The sequence below is a fragment of the Cherax quadricarinatus genome, chromosome 26, assembly GCF_038502225.1.
Source record: "Cherax quadricarinatus isolate ZL_2023a chromosome 26, ASM3850222v1, whole genome shotgun sequence".
Lineage (NCBI taxonomy): Eukaryota > Metazoa > Arthropoda > Malacostraca > Decapoda > Parastacidae > Cherax > Cherax quadricarinatus.
Genome location: NC_091317.1, coordinates 32,006,838 through 32,022,573, shown reverse-complemented (window position 1 = coordinate 32,022,573; position 15,736 = coordinate 32,006,838). Strand labels below are relative to the sequence as shown.

At 37.5% G+C, this 15,736-nt stretch overlaps 1 protein-coding gene across 2 annotated transcripts in view; it reads left to right on the top strand.

Annotated features, from left to right (window-relative positions):
* Window positions 1–14,153, top strand: part of LOC128691733 (myosin-2 heavy chain) — a 34,163-nt gene extending 20,010 nt beyond the window's left edge. For both annotated transcript variants that reach the window (XM_070088891.1, XM_053780635.2), the window contains exon 3: window positions 279–14,153. In XM_070088891.1, coding sequence (XP_069944992.1) covers window positions 279–2,471 — 2,193 coding nt within the window. In that variant the 3' untranslated portion in view covers window positions 2,472–14,153. The remainder of the gene's footprint in view (window positions 1–278) is intronic.
* Window positions 14,154–15,736: the final 1,583 nt, after the last annotated feature.

Below are 15,736 nucleotides of genomic sequence, written 5' to 3'. Positions count from 1 at the left end.
TTTATTCGTTTTTGAGAGTCCATAAAAATTTGTTCATTGGCATTAAAGTAATATTGGGGTAATCTTTTTTCATTAAGTTAGGACATAGCACCTACTTTATTGGAGATTTTCATAACCTTTTATGTATTTTTCTTTTTGACATTTCATTTCCATATCATTCAGGTAGGTTATTTGTGACTTTTAACACCAGGCTTTTTTTTTTTTCCATCCGTTTCCCGATACCTAGTAAATTTACTAGTGATTAGCCAACATTTTTAAATTTACATTTGCATTTACAGCAATCCCAGGAGGATAACAACCCCAGGAATTATCTTTCATTTGGAACACGCAGATCATCAGCTGTTAGTCAGTACGGCAACACTCCTATCATTGTCCGACGGTCCCGCAGTTCAAATGGTGAGCTCTCAACTGTAGGGGAACAAGTGCCGTCTATACTGGGAAGGTCATCAGTTAGTGACTATACGCTAATAGAATCCAAGGAAAGTGATGAGGAAGATACAGAGACTGAAGATGAGCTTGATAACAAAAACCTTTTGAATTCTGCAGAAGTGGCACTAAGGGAAAAAGAAAGCTCAATATCAAAAAATAAAACCTCAATAAATGATAATGAAACTGAGAGTCAAGCAGATTTAACACAGATAAAGAAAAACGAGAAGATCATTAATGGATTACGGGTTCAGGAGTGTGAGAACAGGAAAAGCTTCAGCCATTATGACTTGCCCATACAGAGGAACAAGGGTCACGAGGAAGTGGACACAAAAAATTGTGAAAATGAAAGAAATCAGGCGAAGAGTGAAAGAAAAACAGGAGAAATAGATCCTGAGTCAAAATGTGAGAATGGAAGTTTAGTTGTCAAAAGTAGAGAGACTGAGGGAATTCCTGAAGAGGAGGTATCACCAAAATTTGAACATGACAGTCAGCATGACACATTGTACAATGAGAGTAAGGGGAATATTAATGGAAGCCAAAGTAAAGTATACCCCAAAGACAATAATTCAAAAGCTTATGAATCTCATGATTTAAATGACATTGTAAAGCCACACTGTCCTGAGATAGATCATGAAGCTGTTCTAAGAGCTTATGTTGAACAGTCTTCCTCATTAAATAAGTTGTTGCATGAAAGTCAAGCTAAATCTTGTTATTCAGATAGTTATAAAGATAAATTGTATGATGAGTGTAAATATGTAGAATTAAAGATAGTTGAATCTGTGGATGATCCTCATAGCAATGATTCAGACAAGGGTCCTAGTTCAGATATAAAGAATGTCCTTACCACTGACATATTGAAATTTGGTGATGATGATGATGTAACATTCATTGATGCAAATTCACCACTGCTTACACGAGCAAAGCCCATGTGTGAAATATCTGAAAATTCAAATCAGGAATTGGCACAGAAACAAGATGATGCCAAGCAATTTTCAGTATTAAATACACCTTCAAAGCATGAAGATAAAAATCTTATTAAATCTTCACCTCCTTTAATTGAAAACTGTTCACTGAATGAGAGTCCTCAGTTTCTTAAGGGGGACAGTGTAGAAGATGTAAGTAAATATCTAGAAAATCACAGTGGCCTTCTTGACCTGCCACTCAGAAGTCCCACGCCACCAAAGCGAAGCCCCAGGCGGCCCCCTAGAGTGCCTAAAGAAAAAAACACAAACATACAATGCCATTCGTCATTAGTTCTTCCATCGGATGAGGAAATACAAGAGTCTTATCCAAAGGGAACAAGGTCTGCATCACCCACCTCAAAGCATAAAGAGACATCAAAATTTTTCTCTTTCTCCTTTAGAGGAGAGAAGAGTAAAAGTATTTCATCTCTGAATTCCAAAGCAGGAAAAGATAAAGTCACAGGATCTGCATTAAGATTTGAAGGGAAAGATCATACAGTTATAAATTCTGGTGTTAATACTGATTCAAAAGTTGATGGTCAGATCGATACCTTTGGGAAAAGAATTGGTGTTCGTAGTATGGTAATTGATGGTACAATTAAACGAAACTTTATAGTGATACACCCATCTGATGACTCTGAAACAATTGGACTTGCCCCATTGTCATCTGTCTCCAGTGGTAAAGAAAATTCTCTGAATACTTCAGTGGCATTATCAAGCATGAAATCCCATTTAACACATCTGAAAAATGATAACCTTGAAGCAGTGAAGAGAATTTCTTGTAAAGGAGATCTGAAGGAGGAGCTAACAGATTTGTCTAGAAATTTTGGAGGTTCCTTAAGGATAGGTCACATGTCAAAAAGTTTAAATGCTAATAAAGGTAAGAAAACTAAAGATCATAAACTCCTGGGAAGCTCTCAGAGTTTATCCAGTGAAAATACAAGATATAGTTTCGCCGATTCACAGGCACTTTACAGATCACTCGTCTTGCCAGAAGTGGATGTTGGCTCTGTCCATAAATCTTCAGAAGGATTGAATAACAGTTCTAGAACAGTATCAAAACTTTGTGTAGTCATGTGAAAAAAATATTTTCTTATTTGGTATGCATTATGATAAGCATATTTTGTTTAGTGGTATTCCAGATGAAAAATACAACTACGCAATAACAATGACGACTGTCTTGTGGAAGTTGATACTGTAGTTGACTCAGTAAATCATTATAGAAGATTTTGTAAAATTTAAAAATAGCAAAATGCTTTTTATTTAAGGTAGCTAAACAGTGATTTTTGCTAGTGATTTTAATTGTGACTATAGGCCCTATGGGAGATCCCGAGTCAAGCCTGTGAAATTTAAAAAAAAATTGTTACAACATGTGATTTAGTAAAACTACCTGTATGTATTTGTATTAGGAAACTTTGACATTATCATTTAGATTTTGACAAAATGACCTTCAAAAACTACATGTATTTAATTTTAAAAATATATACAGATTCAAACTTAAAAAACTAAAATTGATACAGTTTAAAGAATTATGTACTATGTATGGTAGATCATTCGATAACACTCAGTCTGTCAACACATTTTTCTGTTAACATATTTTGCAAAATTGCAGCATATTTTTGGTGTACATACCACTAAGATTGGTTAACACCATGGAGTGCATGTAGGGAAAAATGTGGCACGTGCCGCACAATGATCCTCAGGATGAGTCCATTGTCTTATGGGCTAGTGGGTGGGAATGTGTGAGATACTAGGTGGGAATGTGTGAGATACTGGGTGGAAATGTGAGAGCTAGTGGGTGGGAGCATGTGAGATAGATTGAGGACAAGGTACTGGGCAGAGAAGGGTGAGTGAAGGAGTGAGAGTGGCCCATTGATGCATGCTGTCACTGACATCCCACAGTCCCTTTCACCTGTTGTATATCCCATTTGGCTCTGTAGCATATGGTCAGATGGGCACTGGTGTGGGGATGGGTAGAGGCAGGTGGGTGGGGATATGCAGGTGAGGTCGAGTGTTTGGAAGAGAGGTGGGTGCAAGGGTGTTGGGGTGAGGTCTGAGAAAGCATGGAGGAGGAAGTGTGGAGGGGGAGTATGAGTGAAGGGCAGTTATGGGAGATGAGTGAAAGTGGGAGCCTGATGTTGGGCGAGTGTCAGTTCACAGCTGTTCTGCCCTCCAACGTATGGGCAGGAGGTTAATGGCATGTGTGTGGTGGGGTGGGTGAGGGCTGGAATGCATGGGCAGAGAGGTGTGACAGATAGGTGTTGGGGTTGGGTATGGTGTGTGAAGGTTGGAGGACCTGGCAGTGAGGCTACATAGCGAGGCTTACGGCTCTGTTTATATATATGTTAATAACTCCCACACAGTTGCCACAAGTAAGACAACCAAACAGTATAGTAGCTTTCTCTGCTAGCAGAGATATGGTTGCAGAATTTTTGACTCGTATCATCACATCAGCCTTCAATTACATTATTATGATTTTTTTTTTTAAATTTTGAGACCTATAAAAAATTTGGTTGGCTTTTTTTTGGGGGGGGGGGGCATGAACACAACCCTGTTTTTCCTCACATTCTTCAGTTTGGTTTAAACATTTTTTGGGGAACTTAACTACTGTGTTATCTGATGATCTACTGTGATACAATAATTTTGGGGGGAAGTCTATTGTTTTGTGGAAAGCATTTCTAGTAGATTAAAACTAGTACTGTACTTAAAACTGCTAAGTTAAGTATTGAAAAGTAATTTTCAAAAGGCAATTCAGCATTACAATTTCTGCTGTTTTTTTAAATTATGCAGAAATCTTCCAGCAATTATTTACTGACTTGATTGAGATAGCACCTTTGAGATAACATCATTGTTATGAGTGTGCTTGGCAAAGCCTCAATTAATGTAAAGAATGTGTAGAATGGTACATATTATTTTATTATTTTTATAGATGTACTGTATGGCAGTTATTTTGTCAACCAAGATTCCAATATACTGTACTTCTTTATGGAGTGTCAACTTGTATAGCTTTTTGTACGAGTGAATGTATTATATTGTGTATTCTGTATGGAAGTATTCTGTATTAGATGAATGTTGGCTACTGCTGTGACAGAAGTTCCCATTTTATGTATTGATCTATGTACAGCCTCTCCTCACTTAACGATGGAGTTTCGTTCCTAAGACCATGTTGGTAAACGAATTCGTCGCCAAGTGAGGAGCATACTATAATGGTAGTGGGTTTGTGTCAGCCATCTTTGATATTGTTTTAATGTCACTTTTGCACCATCTGTAACATTTCTGGTGTATTTTTAAATGTTTATACAGTAGTGTACTGTATATTGTAATAAACAGAATAGAGGAAATCAGCTCTAATATACATTATTTAAGTATGCATACTGGTCAAGTCAGAGAGCCTACCGTAAGTCCGAGTTGTCGGTAAACGAGTACGTTGCTAAGTGAGCAGAGGCTGTATTTGTAAGTAATCTGACTGCTTCATGAGAGTTATCTTCTATCACTTACACATACATACACACTGTGTGAGTGAGTAGGCCTCTTTTTACACCTCCACCTACTGTGTTTCCACCTGTTCGTGATTCCTATTTCATAAGTATTTCCTCCTATCGCTCCATAGGTTCCTCACCTTTCGTAGCAGTTTACACTTTTCCGCCTTGCACTCTGACGTGTGTTGTGCATGGTGCACATGCACAACACACATGCATGTAAATGTGTGCGAGAAAGAGAGAGAGCCTGTGTGGAAAGTTATAATGCCGTCTGCAGGACTAGCTTTTGATCAATGAAAAGTGGCAGCAGATGGCTGAAGTTTCGACTTTCATACTTAAGTTGGAAGTGGGGACATACAGCTGGGCTCATCCACTTTTGGGTTGAACTCTGCACTATATTCACTGAAACTCAGTTAATGGCAGACTTGATGGATAATAATGTTAAATGAGAACAGTGTTCTGTTCTGTGTTCCAGAGGTGGAGCAGCTGTGAAATGGAGAATAAAACACTGACCTCTTCTAACATTATCCATCAGGTATGCCATCATCTGAGTTTTACTGGACATAGTGCAGAGTTTGACCAAGAAGTGGATGAGACCGCTCTTGAAGCTGCATGTCCCCACTTGCAACTGGAGTACGAGTTGTTCCCGAGATTTCTAGAAAGTCCAGACTTCAACCATCTTTTACCATATGTTACAATGATCAAAAGTTTGTCCTGCAGCATGCATCATAATTTTCCATGCAGACTGTATATATATACATATATTGTTACATGTTTCTAGAATGGAGGCAAAGGTAATCAACGATAGCCATTTATGTTACTTTATGGAGGGTTATATATTATATATACTTTTCTACGCCAAGAGAGAGAATTTTTTGTGGCTTACAATTATGTAAATGTGAGAACTTGTTTATTGTTGAAGAGCTGCACCACATTTGTTTTTATACATGGTAAACACACTTGTGTTCAGTTTTGTGTTACAAATATACTGTTAATATATACAGGTAAGTATATGTTTATTTGGAAATGTTTATCGTGATTAGGCAACCAGAAATGACAATTTCAGTGATAATTTTAAACAAATACAAAGTATAATGTGGTTGTGAAATCCAGCTCAGTGTTAACATTAATAATTGCAAGGCTAGTAAATAATATTTGACTTGAAGATGGTTAAATACATGTGTATGACTATTTCTAATATTTTTTTTTTTTTTTTTCAAATTTAGTTAAATTTGAATTGTGCACAATGAAAATTTTCAATTCAGTGCCCCTTTTCTTGGAAGCTACACGAGTAGGTTTTCATTTATCTGTAACATGACATATGTATTTTTAAATAAGTATATTTTAGATACAAGAGTAACCATGCTAGTTACATCTCTCAGTTTAATTTGATGTCTGAGGCAGTCACTAATGCAGTTCTTTTGATATCTGAGGCAGTCACTAATGCAGTTCTTTTGATATCTGAGGCAGTCACTAATGCAGTTCTGACACTCAAAAAATGAGGAGAACCACATCGTGTCACATCATGACATATTTTGTATCTAGTCTTATGTATTTGAATAACCCACATTCATCAGTACAGAAATAATCTGTTACCCGAACAGTCAATATATGATTTACTTGATGGTCTTATATAGATTAGATATCACATATTAGGTGAAATTTTACATATCATTTTTATTTACAAAAGCAGTACTGTACCTATAATGTCAGTACTATACCAATAATTCCTATAATAAGACTAACAACATAAGCAGTTTTGTCTCCAAAATGTACTCAGTGGGTTTGTTGGTCTTAATGTTTTTCGATCGTTTTGCTCTATGAATTTCAGTATTAACACTGTTAGAGGTATGTATATTAAGAAGATTTTCCCATGTTTAGTAGGGCTGGGGGTAAGCTACATTCCATGGAATCACAACTAGCTAAATATTCTTTTAAAAACTGTTGTATTTCCAATGGATTTGCTGGAACACTTATGGGTTTCTCTAGTTCTGGTCCTTTATAAATTTTAATATTAATTATAGTAGTATTAATAGTATTAATTACCAATACTATTATGGCTTTTTTTTTTTTTTTCAACAAGTCGGCCGTCTCCCACCGAGGCAGGGTGACCCAAAAAAGAAAGAAAATCCCCAAAAAGAAAATACTTTCATCATCATTCAACACTTTCACCACACTCACACATTATCACTGTTTTTGCAGAGGCGCTCAGAATACAATACTTTAGAAGCATATACATATAAAGATACACAACACATCCCTCCAAACTGCCAATATCCCAAACCCCTCCTTTAAAGTGCAGGCATTGTACTTCCCATTTCCAGGACTCAAGTCCGACTATATGAAAATAACCGATTTCCCTGAATCCCTTCACTAAATATTACCCTGCTCACACTCCAACAGATCGTCAGGTCCCAAGTATCATTCGTCTCCATTCACTCCTATCTAACACGCTCATGCACGCTTGCTGGAAGTCCAAGCCCCTCGCCCACAAAACCTCCTTTACCCCCTCTTTCCAACCCTTTCAAGGATGACCCCCTACCCCTCCTTCCTTCCCCTGTAGATTTATATGCTTTCCATGTCATTCTACTTTGATCCATTCTCTCTAAATGACCAAACCACCTCAACAACCCCTCTTCTGCCCTCTGACTAATGCTTTTATTTACTCCACACCTTCTCCTAATTTCCACACTCCGAATTTTCTGCATAATATTTACACCACACATTGCCTTTAGACAGGACATCTCCACTGCCTCCAACCGTCTCCTCGCTGCTGCATTTACCACCCAAGCTTCACATCCATATAAGAGTGTTGGTACTACTATACTTTCATACATTCCCTTCTTTGCCTCCATAGATAACGTTTTTTGACTCCACATATACCTCAACGCACCACTCACCTTTTTTCCCTCATCAATTCTATGATTAACCTCATCCTTCATAAATCCATCCGCCGACACGTCAACTCCCAAGTATCTGAAAACATTCACTTCTTCCATACTCCTCCTCCCCAATTTGATATCCAATTTTTCTTTATCTAAATCATTTGATGCCCTCATCACCTTACTCTTTTCTATGTTCACTTTCAACTTTCTACCTTTACACACATTCTCAAACTCATCCACTAACCTTTGCAATTTTTCTTTAGAATCTCCCATAAGCACAGTATCATCAGCAAAAAGTAACTGTGTCAATTCTCATTTTGAATTTGATTCCCCATAATTTAACCCCACCCCTCTCCCGAACACCCTAGCATTTACTTCTTTTACAACCCCATCTACAAATATATTAAACAACCATGGTGACATTACACCTACTTTTACCGGGAAGTATTCTCCCCCCTTCTACACACCCTAACCTGAGCCTCACTATCCTCATAAAAACTCTTAACAGCATTTAGTAACTTACCACCTATTCCATATACTTGCAACATCTGCCACATTGCTCCTCTATCCACTCTATCATATGCCTTTTCTAAATCCATAAATGCAATAAAAACTTCCCTACCTTTATCTAAATACTGTTCACATATATGCTTCAATGTAAACACTTGATCTACACATCCCCTACCCACTCTGAAGCCTCCCTGCTCATCCGCAATCTTACATTCTGTCTTACCTCTAATTCTTTCAATTATAACCCTACCGTATACTTTTCCTGGTATACTCAGTAAACTTATTCCTCTATAATTTTTACAATCTCTTTTGTCCCCTTTCCCTTTATATAAAGGGACTATACATGCTCTCTGCCAATCCCTAGATACCTTCCCCTCTTTCATACATTTATTAAACAAAAGTACCAACCACTCCAACACTATATCTCCCCCTGCTTTTAACATTTCTGTCATGATCCCATCAGTTCCAGCTGCTTTACCCCCTTTCATTCTACATAATGCCTCACATACCTCCACCACACTTACATTCTGCTCTTCTTCACTCCTAAAAGATGGTATACCTCCCTGGCCAGTGCATGAAATTTCCTCCTCCCTTTCTTCCTCAACATTTAAAAGTTCCTCAAAATATTCTCGCCATCTACCTAGTACCTCCCTTTCCCCATCTACTAATTCCCCTACTCTGTTTTTAACTGACAAATCCATACTTTCCCTAGGCTTTCTTAACTTGTTTAACTCACTCCAAAATTTTTTCTTATTTTCATTAAAATTTCTTGACAGTGCCTCTCCCACTCTATCATCTGCTCTCCTTTTGCACTCTCTCACCACTCTCTTCACCTTTCTTTTACTCTCCATATACTCTGCTCTTCTTATAACACTTCTGCTTTGTAAAAACCTCTCATAAGCTACCTTTTTCTCTTTTATCACACCCTTTACTTCATCATTCCACCAGTCACTCCTCTTTCCTCCTGCCCCCACCCTCCTATAACCACAAACTTCTGCCCCACATTCTAATACTGCATTTTTAAAACTATTCCAACCCTCTTCAACCCCCCCACTACTCATCTTTGCACTAGCCCACCTTTCTGCCAATAGTCGCTTATATCTCACCCGAACTTTCTCCTCCCTTAGTTTATACACTTTCACCTCCCTCTTACTTGTTGTTGCCACCTTCCTCTTTTCCCATCTACCTCTTACTCTAACTGTAGCTACAACTAAATAATGATCCGATATATCAGTTGCCCCTCTATAAACATGTACATCCTGGAGCCTACCCATCAACCTTTTATCCACCAATACATAATCTAACAAACTACTTTCATTACGTGCTACATCATACCTTGTATATTTATTTATCCTCTTTTTCATAAAATATGTATTACTTATTACCAAATTTCTTTCTACACATAGCTCAATTAAAGGCTCCCCATTTACATTTACCCCTGGCACCCCAAATTTACCTACTACTCCCTCCATAACATTTTTACCCACTTTAGCATTGAAATCCCCAACCACCATTACTCTCACACTTGATTCAAAACTCCCCATGCATTCACTCAACATTTCCCAGAATCTCTCTCTCTCCTCTACACTTCTCTCTTCTCCAAGTGCATACACACTTACTATAACCCACTTTTCACATCCAATCTTTATTTTACTCCACATAATCCTTGAATTTATACATTTGTAGTCCCTCTTTTCCTGCCATAGCTTATCCTTCAACATTATTGCTACTCCTTCTTTAGCTCTGACTCTATTTGAAACCCCTGACATAATCCCATTTATTCCTCTCCATTGAAACTCTCCCACCCCCTTCAGCTTTGTTTCACTTAAAGCCAGGATATCCAGTTTCTTCTCATTCATTACATCCACAATCATCTCTTTCTTATCATTTGCACAACATCCACGCACATTCAGACTTCCCACTTTGACGATTTTCTTCTTATTCTTTTTAGTAATCTTTACAGGAAAAGGGGTTACTAGCCCATTGTTCCCGGCATTTTAGTTGACTTTTACAACACCCATGGCTTACGGAGGAAAGATTCTTATTCCACTTCCCCATGGATATAAAAGGAAAAGTAATAAGACTAAGAACTATTAAAATAAAATCAAAGAAAACTCAGATGAGTGTGTATAAATTAACGTGTACATGTATGTGTAGTGTGACCTAAGTGTAAGTAGAAGTAGCAAGACATGCCTGTAATCTTGCATATTTATGAGACAGACAAAAGACACCAGCAATCCTACCATCATGGCTACTGTATTATATTTCTTCTGTGGGACCCTGGGAGAGCCCACTTGGGATATGCCACACCTTCACATCACTTACCTCAAGAAAAGAAGATACATATCTCTCACCTCCAGTCTGTCAGTGGTGTTTACTTGTTATGATTGGCATTGCCTGAGTTTCCCATAGTGTACAGAAATCCAGTCATTGCCCTTTTTCTGTTATTTAAATAACCCACAGTTTTCCTCTCTTCAAGTAAAAATATAGTTACAGGGATTGCAGAACATATAGGAAAAATAGGGCTAGTTCCTGAAATTTTGAAAAGTGCCAAAGAAGTTTTTAATTTTGTATTTCATCAAAAATAGTAGTTTTTCATACTTAAGCATCGAACTTGACATTGCTTGTCGACGTGGAAATGTGTGGACGAGGGTAGATGTGACCCCTGTGCAGTACCTGTACAAACGTGATGGGCAGTATCAGCTACTACCACCATTACCTACCAACACCATCACCTGTCATTAGCATTGGTAAACATAAGACATGTAGGAACTCAACACACCTCTACTGCACAAACATACATTCAAGATAAAGCAGTTGAGAAAGTAATAAATCAAAAAATACAGTGGTATTGTAATAAAATGGTATGAGAGTTTGTTGGTTTAAGGGCACCTACATCACAGCTGATGTCACATTGACCTTTATTTTCCAGGAGTCTTAAGAATTTTATTTGGACACACCATCTAGTTCCCACCGAGGTAGGGTGGCTTCTTCTTTCCTTCTCTCCTCCTCCTCCTCTTCTTCCTCACTCTGTGAGTTTCATGGGACATCGATCATAACAAATGAGTGACACCTAAAGATCAAAGATTATGGAGACCATTAACGAGCGTAAAGCACTTGCAGTGACCTGGTTGGGGTTTAGAGATATTTTAGTATGAATGAATAGGCATAGTGCCAGCCTAACAACTAATCTTCATCTTTTTTCTCTACTTTGGATTCATTACTTTTGATATCTAATTGTGGATATTGTTTATACCTAAAATTTATACATATGGAAATTTTCATACATTAAGGGTGAGTTGATTGGTTATTCAGGTGTAGACCCATATTTAGTTATGTTGAACTATTGTTTTTAAAGTCATGGGGACAGAGTAATGAGAAAAGACAGGTAGTGTCATCAGCAAAGCACATTGGCTTAACCCTTTAACTGTGACTAACATAAGTTTCGACAGGAGACCAAACCGTTGCCAGCATATCTAAACTTGGAATTTACGTGCCTTCAGATTTGCTTCCCAGTGTTATTTAATGCCTCAGTTCAACTGCATGGGTGTCCCACTACATTGTCATGCCTTGGAAAAGTAATCGACGGCCACCTACGTTCATTTATTGAATCGTGGGTAATAATGTCTTACCAGGACATGTAATCAAGGTGTGTGATATACCATGCTGTACCTCTGTAAGTCAGCTGTTTTTATTTTGGTTTATTTACATAGCATACATTTATGTTTTACAGTGGTCCTGAGGTTACACTTTTTTTTTTTAACACATGGCCATATACTACTGAGGCAAGGCACATAAACAGTGCATTGTGTAGATTTATTTACCCTTGGATAACTCAGTGACTTGTTTACATGTTTTGAAGAGTATCACACTTTGAAATAATTGTAATATAAGATCTCCTACACTGTTAGAAGACAAAAGCAGTCAAAAGAAATAAGAAAAGTTATTTGTACCAATTTATATTGCATGTTCTATGCGAGGCATATGCATCCCCCCAAGTTTAGAGAACTGATAAACCTTGAAACACATCTAATACCATGAGAAGCCACTATATATAATGTTAGACATTTTAAGCATTGTTTTGAACCTTAATTTGGTGTCAGATTGTAAAATATAAATAATTACTGCCATGCTCATTTATGCTGCTGTTGCCAGTGAATGATCATATTTTTGCCAAATTCAGCACACCATAAAACAGTAAGTTTTCTTTAAATTTTGATTTTTTTTTTTTTAATTTTGCCACACACCAAGGAATTAAAATTTCAAGACCTGGCACAGTTAAAGGGTTAAGATGATGGGTGGCATTTGGTAAGTCATGTATATAGAGGAGGAAAAGAAAGGGCCCAGTATGATACACTAGACGGCGCCTAATTCAATTGGTCGAGTAGTTAAGGAAGTGTCTGTTTTTTGAAGGAGTTGAAGAAGCTGTACATGCAGGCCTTCCCAGTCCATTGTGAAGAATAAACTGTGTAATACATTTTTATGATTGCATTGTTAGTGTTGTTTAAGGATTTGAATAAAAATCGGCAAGGTTTGTCTTGTGGCGACCCTTTAAACTACAGATTTGTCTTGGGGTGATAAAGCTCCTCTAAGCTGTAAGTTTATTATTTGAAAGTGTTTTCAGAACTGGAAAACAAACGGTTCTGCTTCAAATCATCTAAGTTGTACCTCCATTGTATATATAATGATAGCATGATGTTGAGCTACTTGCATACAAGGTGTTCCTTCAAGGGGAGAGAAATGCTTCTTGATCCAAGGAATTTGGGCTGGTATTCATAGGATAAAAATTACTTCCCATTTCCCAGGTGCTGTAGGATCCCCATGATTTTAATTCTTACCCGGGAAAGTAATCATCATAGAGGATGTTCTCGACAGGCTGCAGCAATAATAAAACAAGTGGTTAATAATGTTGTAATTCACTCCTAACAGAGTGATGCGTATCAAGTTTTTTTTTTTGATCAGCTGTTTTCCATCAAGATAGTGACCTAACGATTGAACAATCACATTTCAAATGACTCTCCTCCAGGAAACAACATCTTCACCCATCCTTCAGAGTGTAGGCACTGACCCTTCCTTCATTGTAGGCACTGCATTTACCATCCCCAGAACTCCAGTCCAGGTAATTAGTTATTTATGTAGTAATGAATTGCAACAGTAGAAAATATTCGATGGGGGTCTCCTTAAAAAAGACTAAGCAGGAATCTATAAAAATGTAGGAAGAATACAAGGTAATGTGGGAAGTTACCAAAACATTATGGCCTGGAGACTATTTACCTCTTATAAGAAATATTGAGCAAGGCTTGTAATTTCTTGAAGCAGTTGTAGTTCCTCTTGGTATTATGACTTGCCATAGTGTATGCTACTACTACTACTATTGGAAATTAAACGGTTGTTACTGAACATTATAGATGGGAACCATGAACATGGCTTGTTGGCTAGATGTGTATTGCTCAGTCAGGCACATTAAGCATCATTGGATCTGATCAGTAACTGGATGGGTGACTGCATGGGCACAGAGTTGGTAATTTTTATGAGAATAATAAGCCAGGAGCTTCTGTTTCCCAACACTGGCATATACCATATCATGTGTTCATAAAATATGCTCTTAAAACTGGATTTGGTGTTCATTAATAATCTCAGTGTGAATATAAATTATTGCAAAACAATTATGTATTAATGTAGATTTAGATGCAGAATTATTGTGCTGGATAGGTTATATGACCTAGCATGATAATACTACTTCTAAATATGTAATAGTGATTTGGTTTCAGATTTTTTTTTGTCATTCAGTAAATATTTTTGCTGTATTGTATGTGCACAATAATAGGACATTATATAATAGTGATATATAGAGCAGTATTTCAAGAATAAAACAATAAACCTGTCTATTTTTGTAATTTTTAATAAATGATTTATTTTCCTGAATTAAGGAGATTGACAAAAATTTCAAGAAGATACTGAAGTACTGATTGGTTGTACTCGCCATAATTGAACCTTTCAGTAAACTAAATGTCCATTGGTGTACAGTATAAGGTGGTGCAAGGTGTTGAGTAACAGTACAGCTGACACACACTGTAAAGAACACACACTGCAAGTGCTTCAAGAACCAATTTGAGCTGAATGATAAAATTTCCATTGGATGTGTCCTTTAGTGCATCTTTCTCGAGCAGTTCTGTATCATCTTTTTGTGTATGCTAAAAAAAATATTATCCTACTTGAATGATGAGATCCTAATACTGTATAATGTTTCACTGACTTAATGATCACTTGATAATTGTATACAGCAGTAAGCTAGTAAAATTGCTGCTCTGCTTTTCAATAAGAAAATTGCATTCCATAGAATCTCCTGGTATAATTTGTGATGTATTTACTAATTTCTATACGTATATACAATACACAAGTATACCGAACAAGCCACTATCTGAACAATAGTTTGCTCTAAAGTAAAGTGTTTTATAGACTTGAAAAAGCTTTTCGTAACCTTTTAACTGTGTCCATTGTATTAATGCTCAAGTGATGACTGTCATCGACACACTGGTATGCACATTATGTATACGCCACCCGCCAATATTTTTCACCTCGGCACAAGTGTTTGGGTCTCCTACAACCTCTTCATACATTTGAAAAAAAGCTAAAGCCAGACAGGTCCATACAGTGCACCTTAGGTACCACTGCCTAACTAGCATAAATAATGAAACCAGGACCTGTTGTGCTACCACCAGCTTCCCTGCCAACAAATAATTTCATGATACAAACAGTAGAATTCAGCCAAAAAGCACATTATGTAGATTTAACTTAGGATAACCCAATAAAATCAAACTGTGACATATTTCCATAAGGGTTGTTGAGGTGGTTCGGACATGTAGAGAGAATGGAGCGAAACAGAATAACTTCAAGAGTGTATCAGTCTGTAGTGGAAGGAAGGCGGGGTAGGGGTCGGCCTAGGAAGGGTTGGAGGGAGGGGGTAAAGGAGGTTTTGTGTGCGAGGGGCTTGGACTTCCAGCAGGCATGCGTGAGCGTGTTTGATAGGAGTGAATGGAGACAAATGGTTTTTAATACTTGACGTGCTGTTGGAGTGTGAGCAAAGTAACATTTATGAAGGGATTCAGGGAAACCGGCAGGCCGGACTTGAGTCCTGGAGATGGGAAGTACAGTGCCTGCACTCTGAAGGAGGGGTGTTAATGTTGCAGTTTAAAAACTGTAGTGCAAAGCACCCTTCTGGCAAGACAGTGATGGAGTGAATGATGGTGAAAGTTTTTCTTTTTCGGGCCACCCTGCCTTGGTGGGAATCGGCCAGTGTGTTAATAAAAAAAAAAAAAAAAAAAAATATTAAACTTCGAAACAATTATATTTTATTATTATTATTATCACACTGGCCGATTCCCACCAAGGCAGGGTGGCCTGAAAAAGAAATACTTTCACCATCATTCACTCCATCACTGTCTTGCCAGAAGGGTGCTTTACACTACAG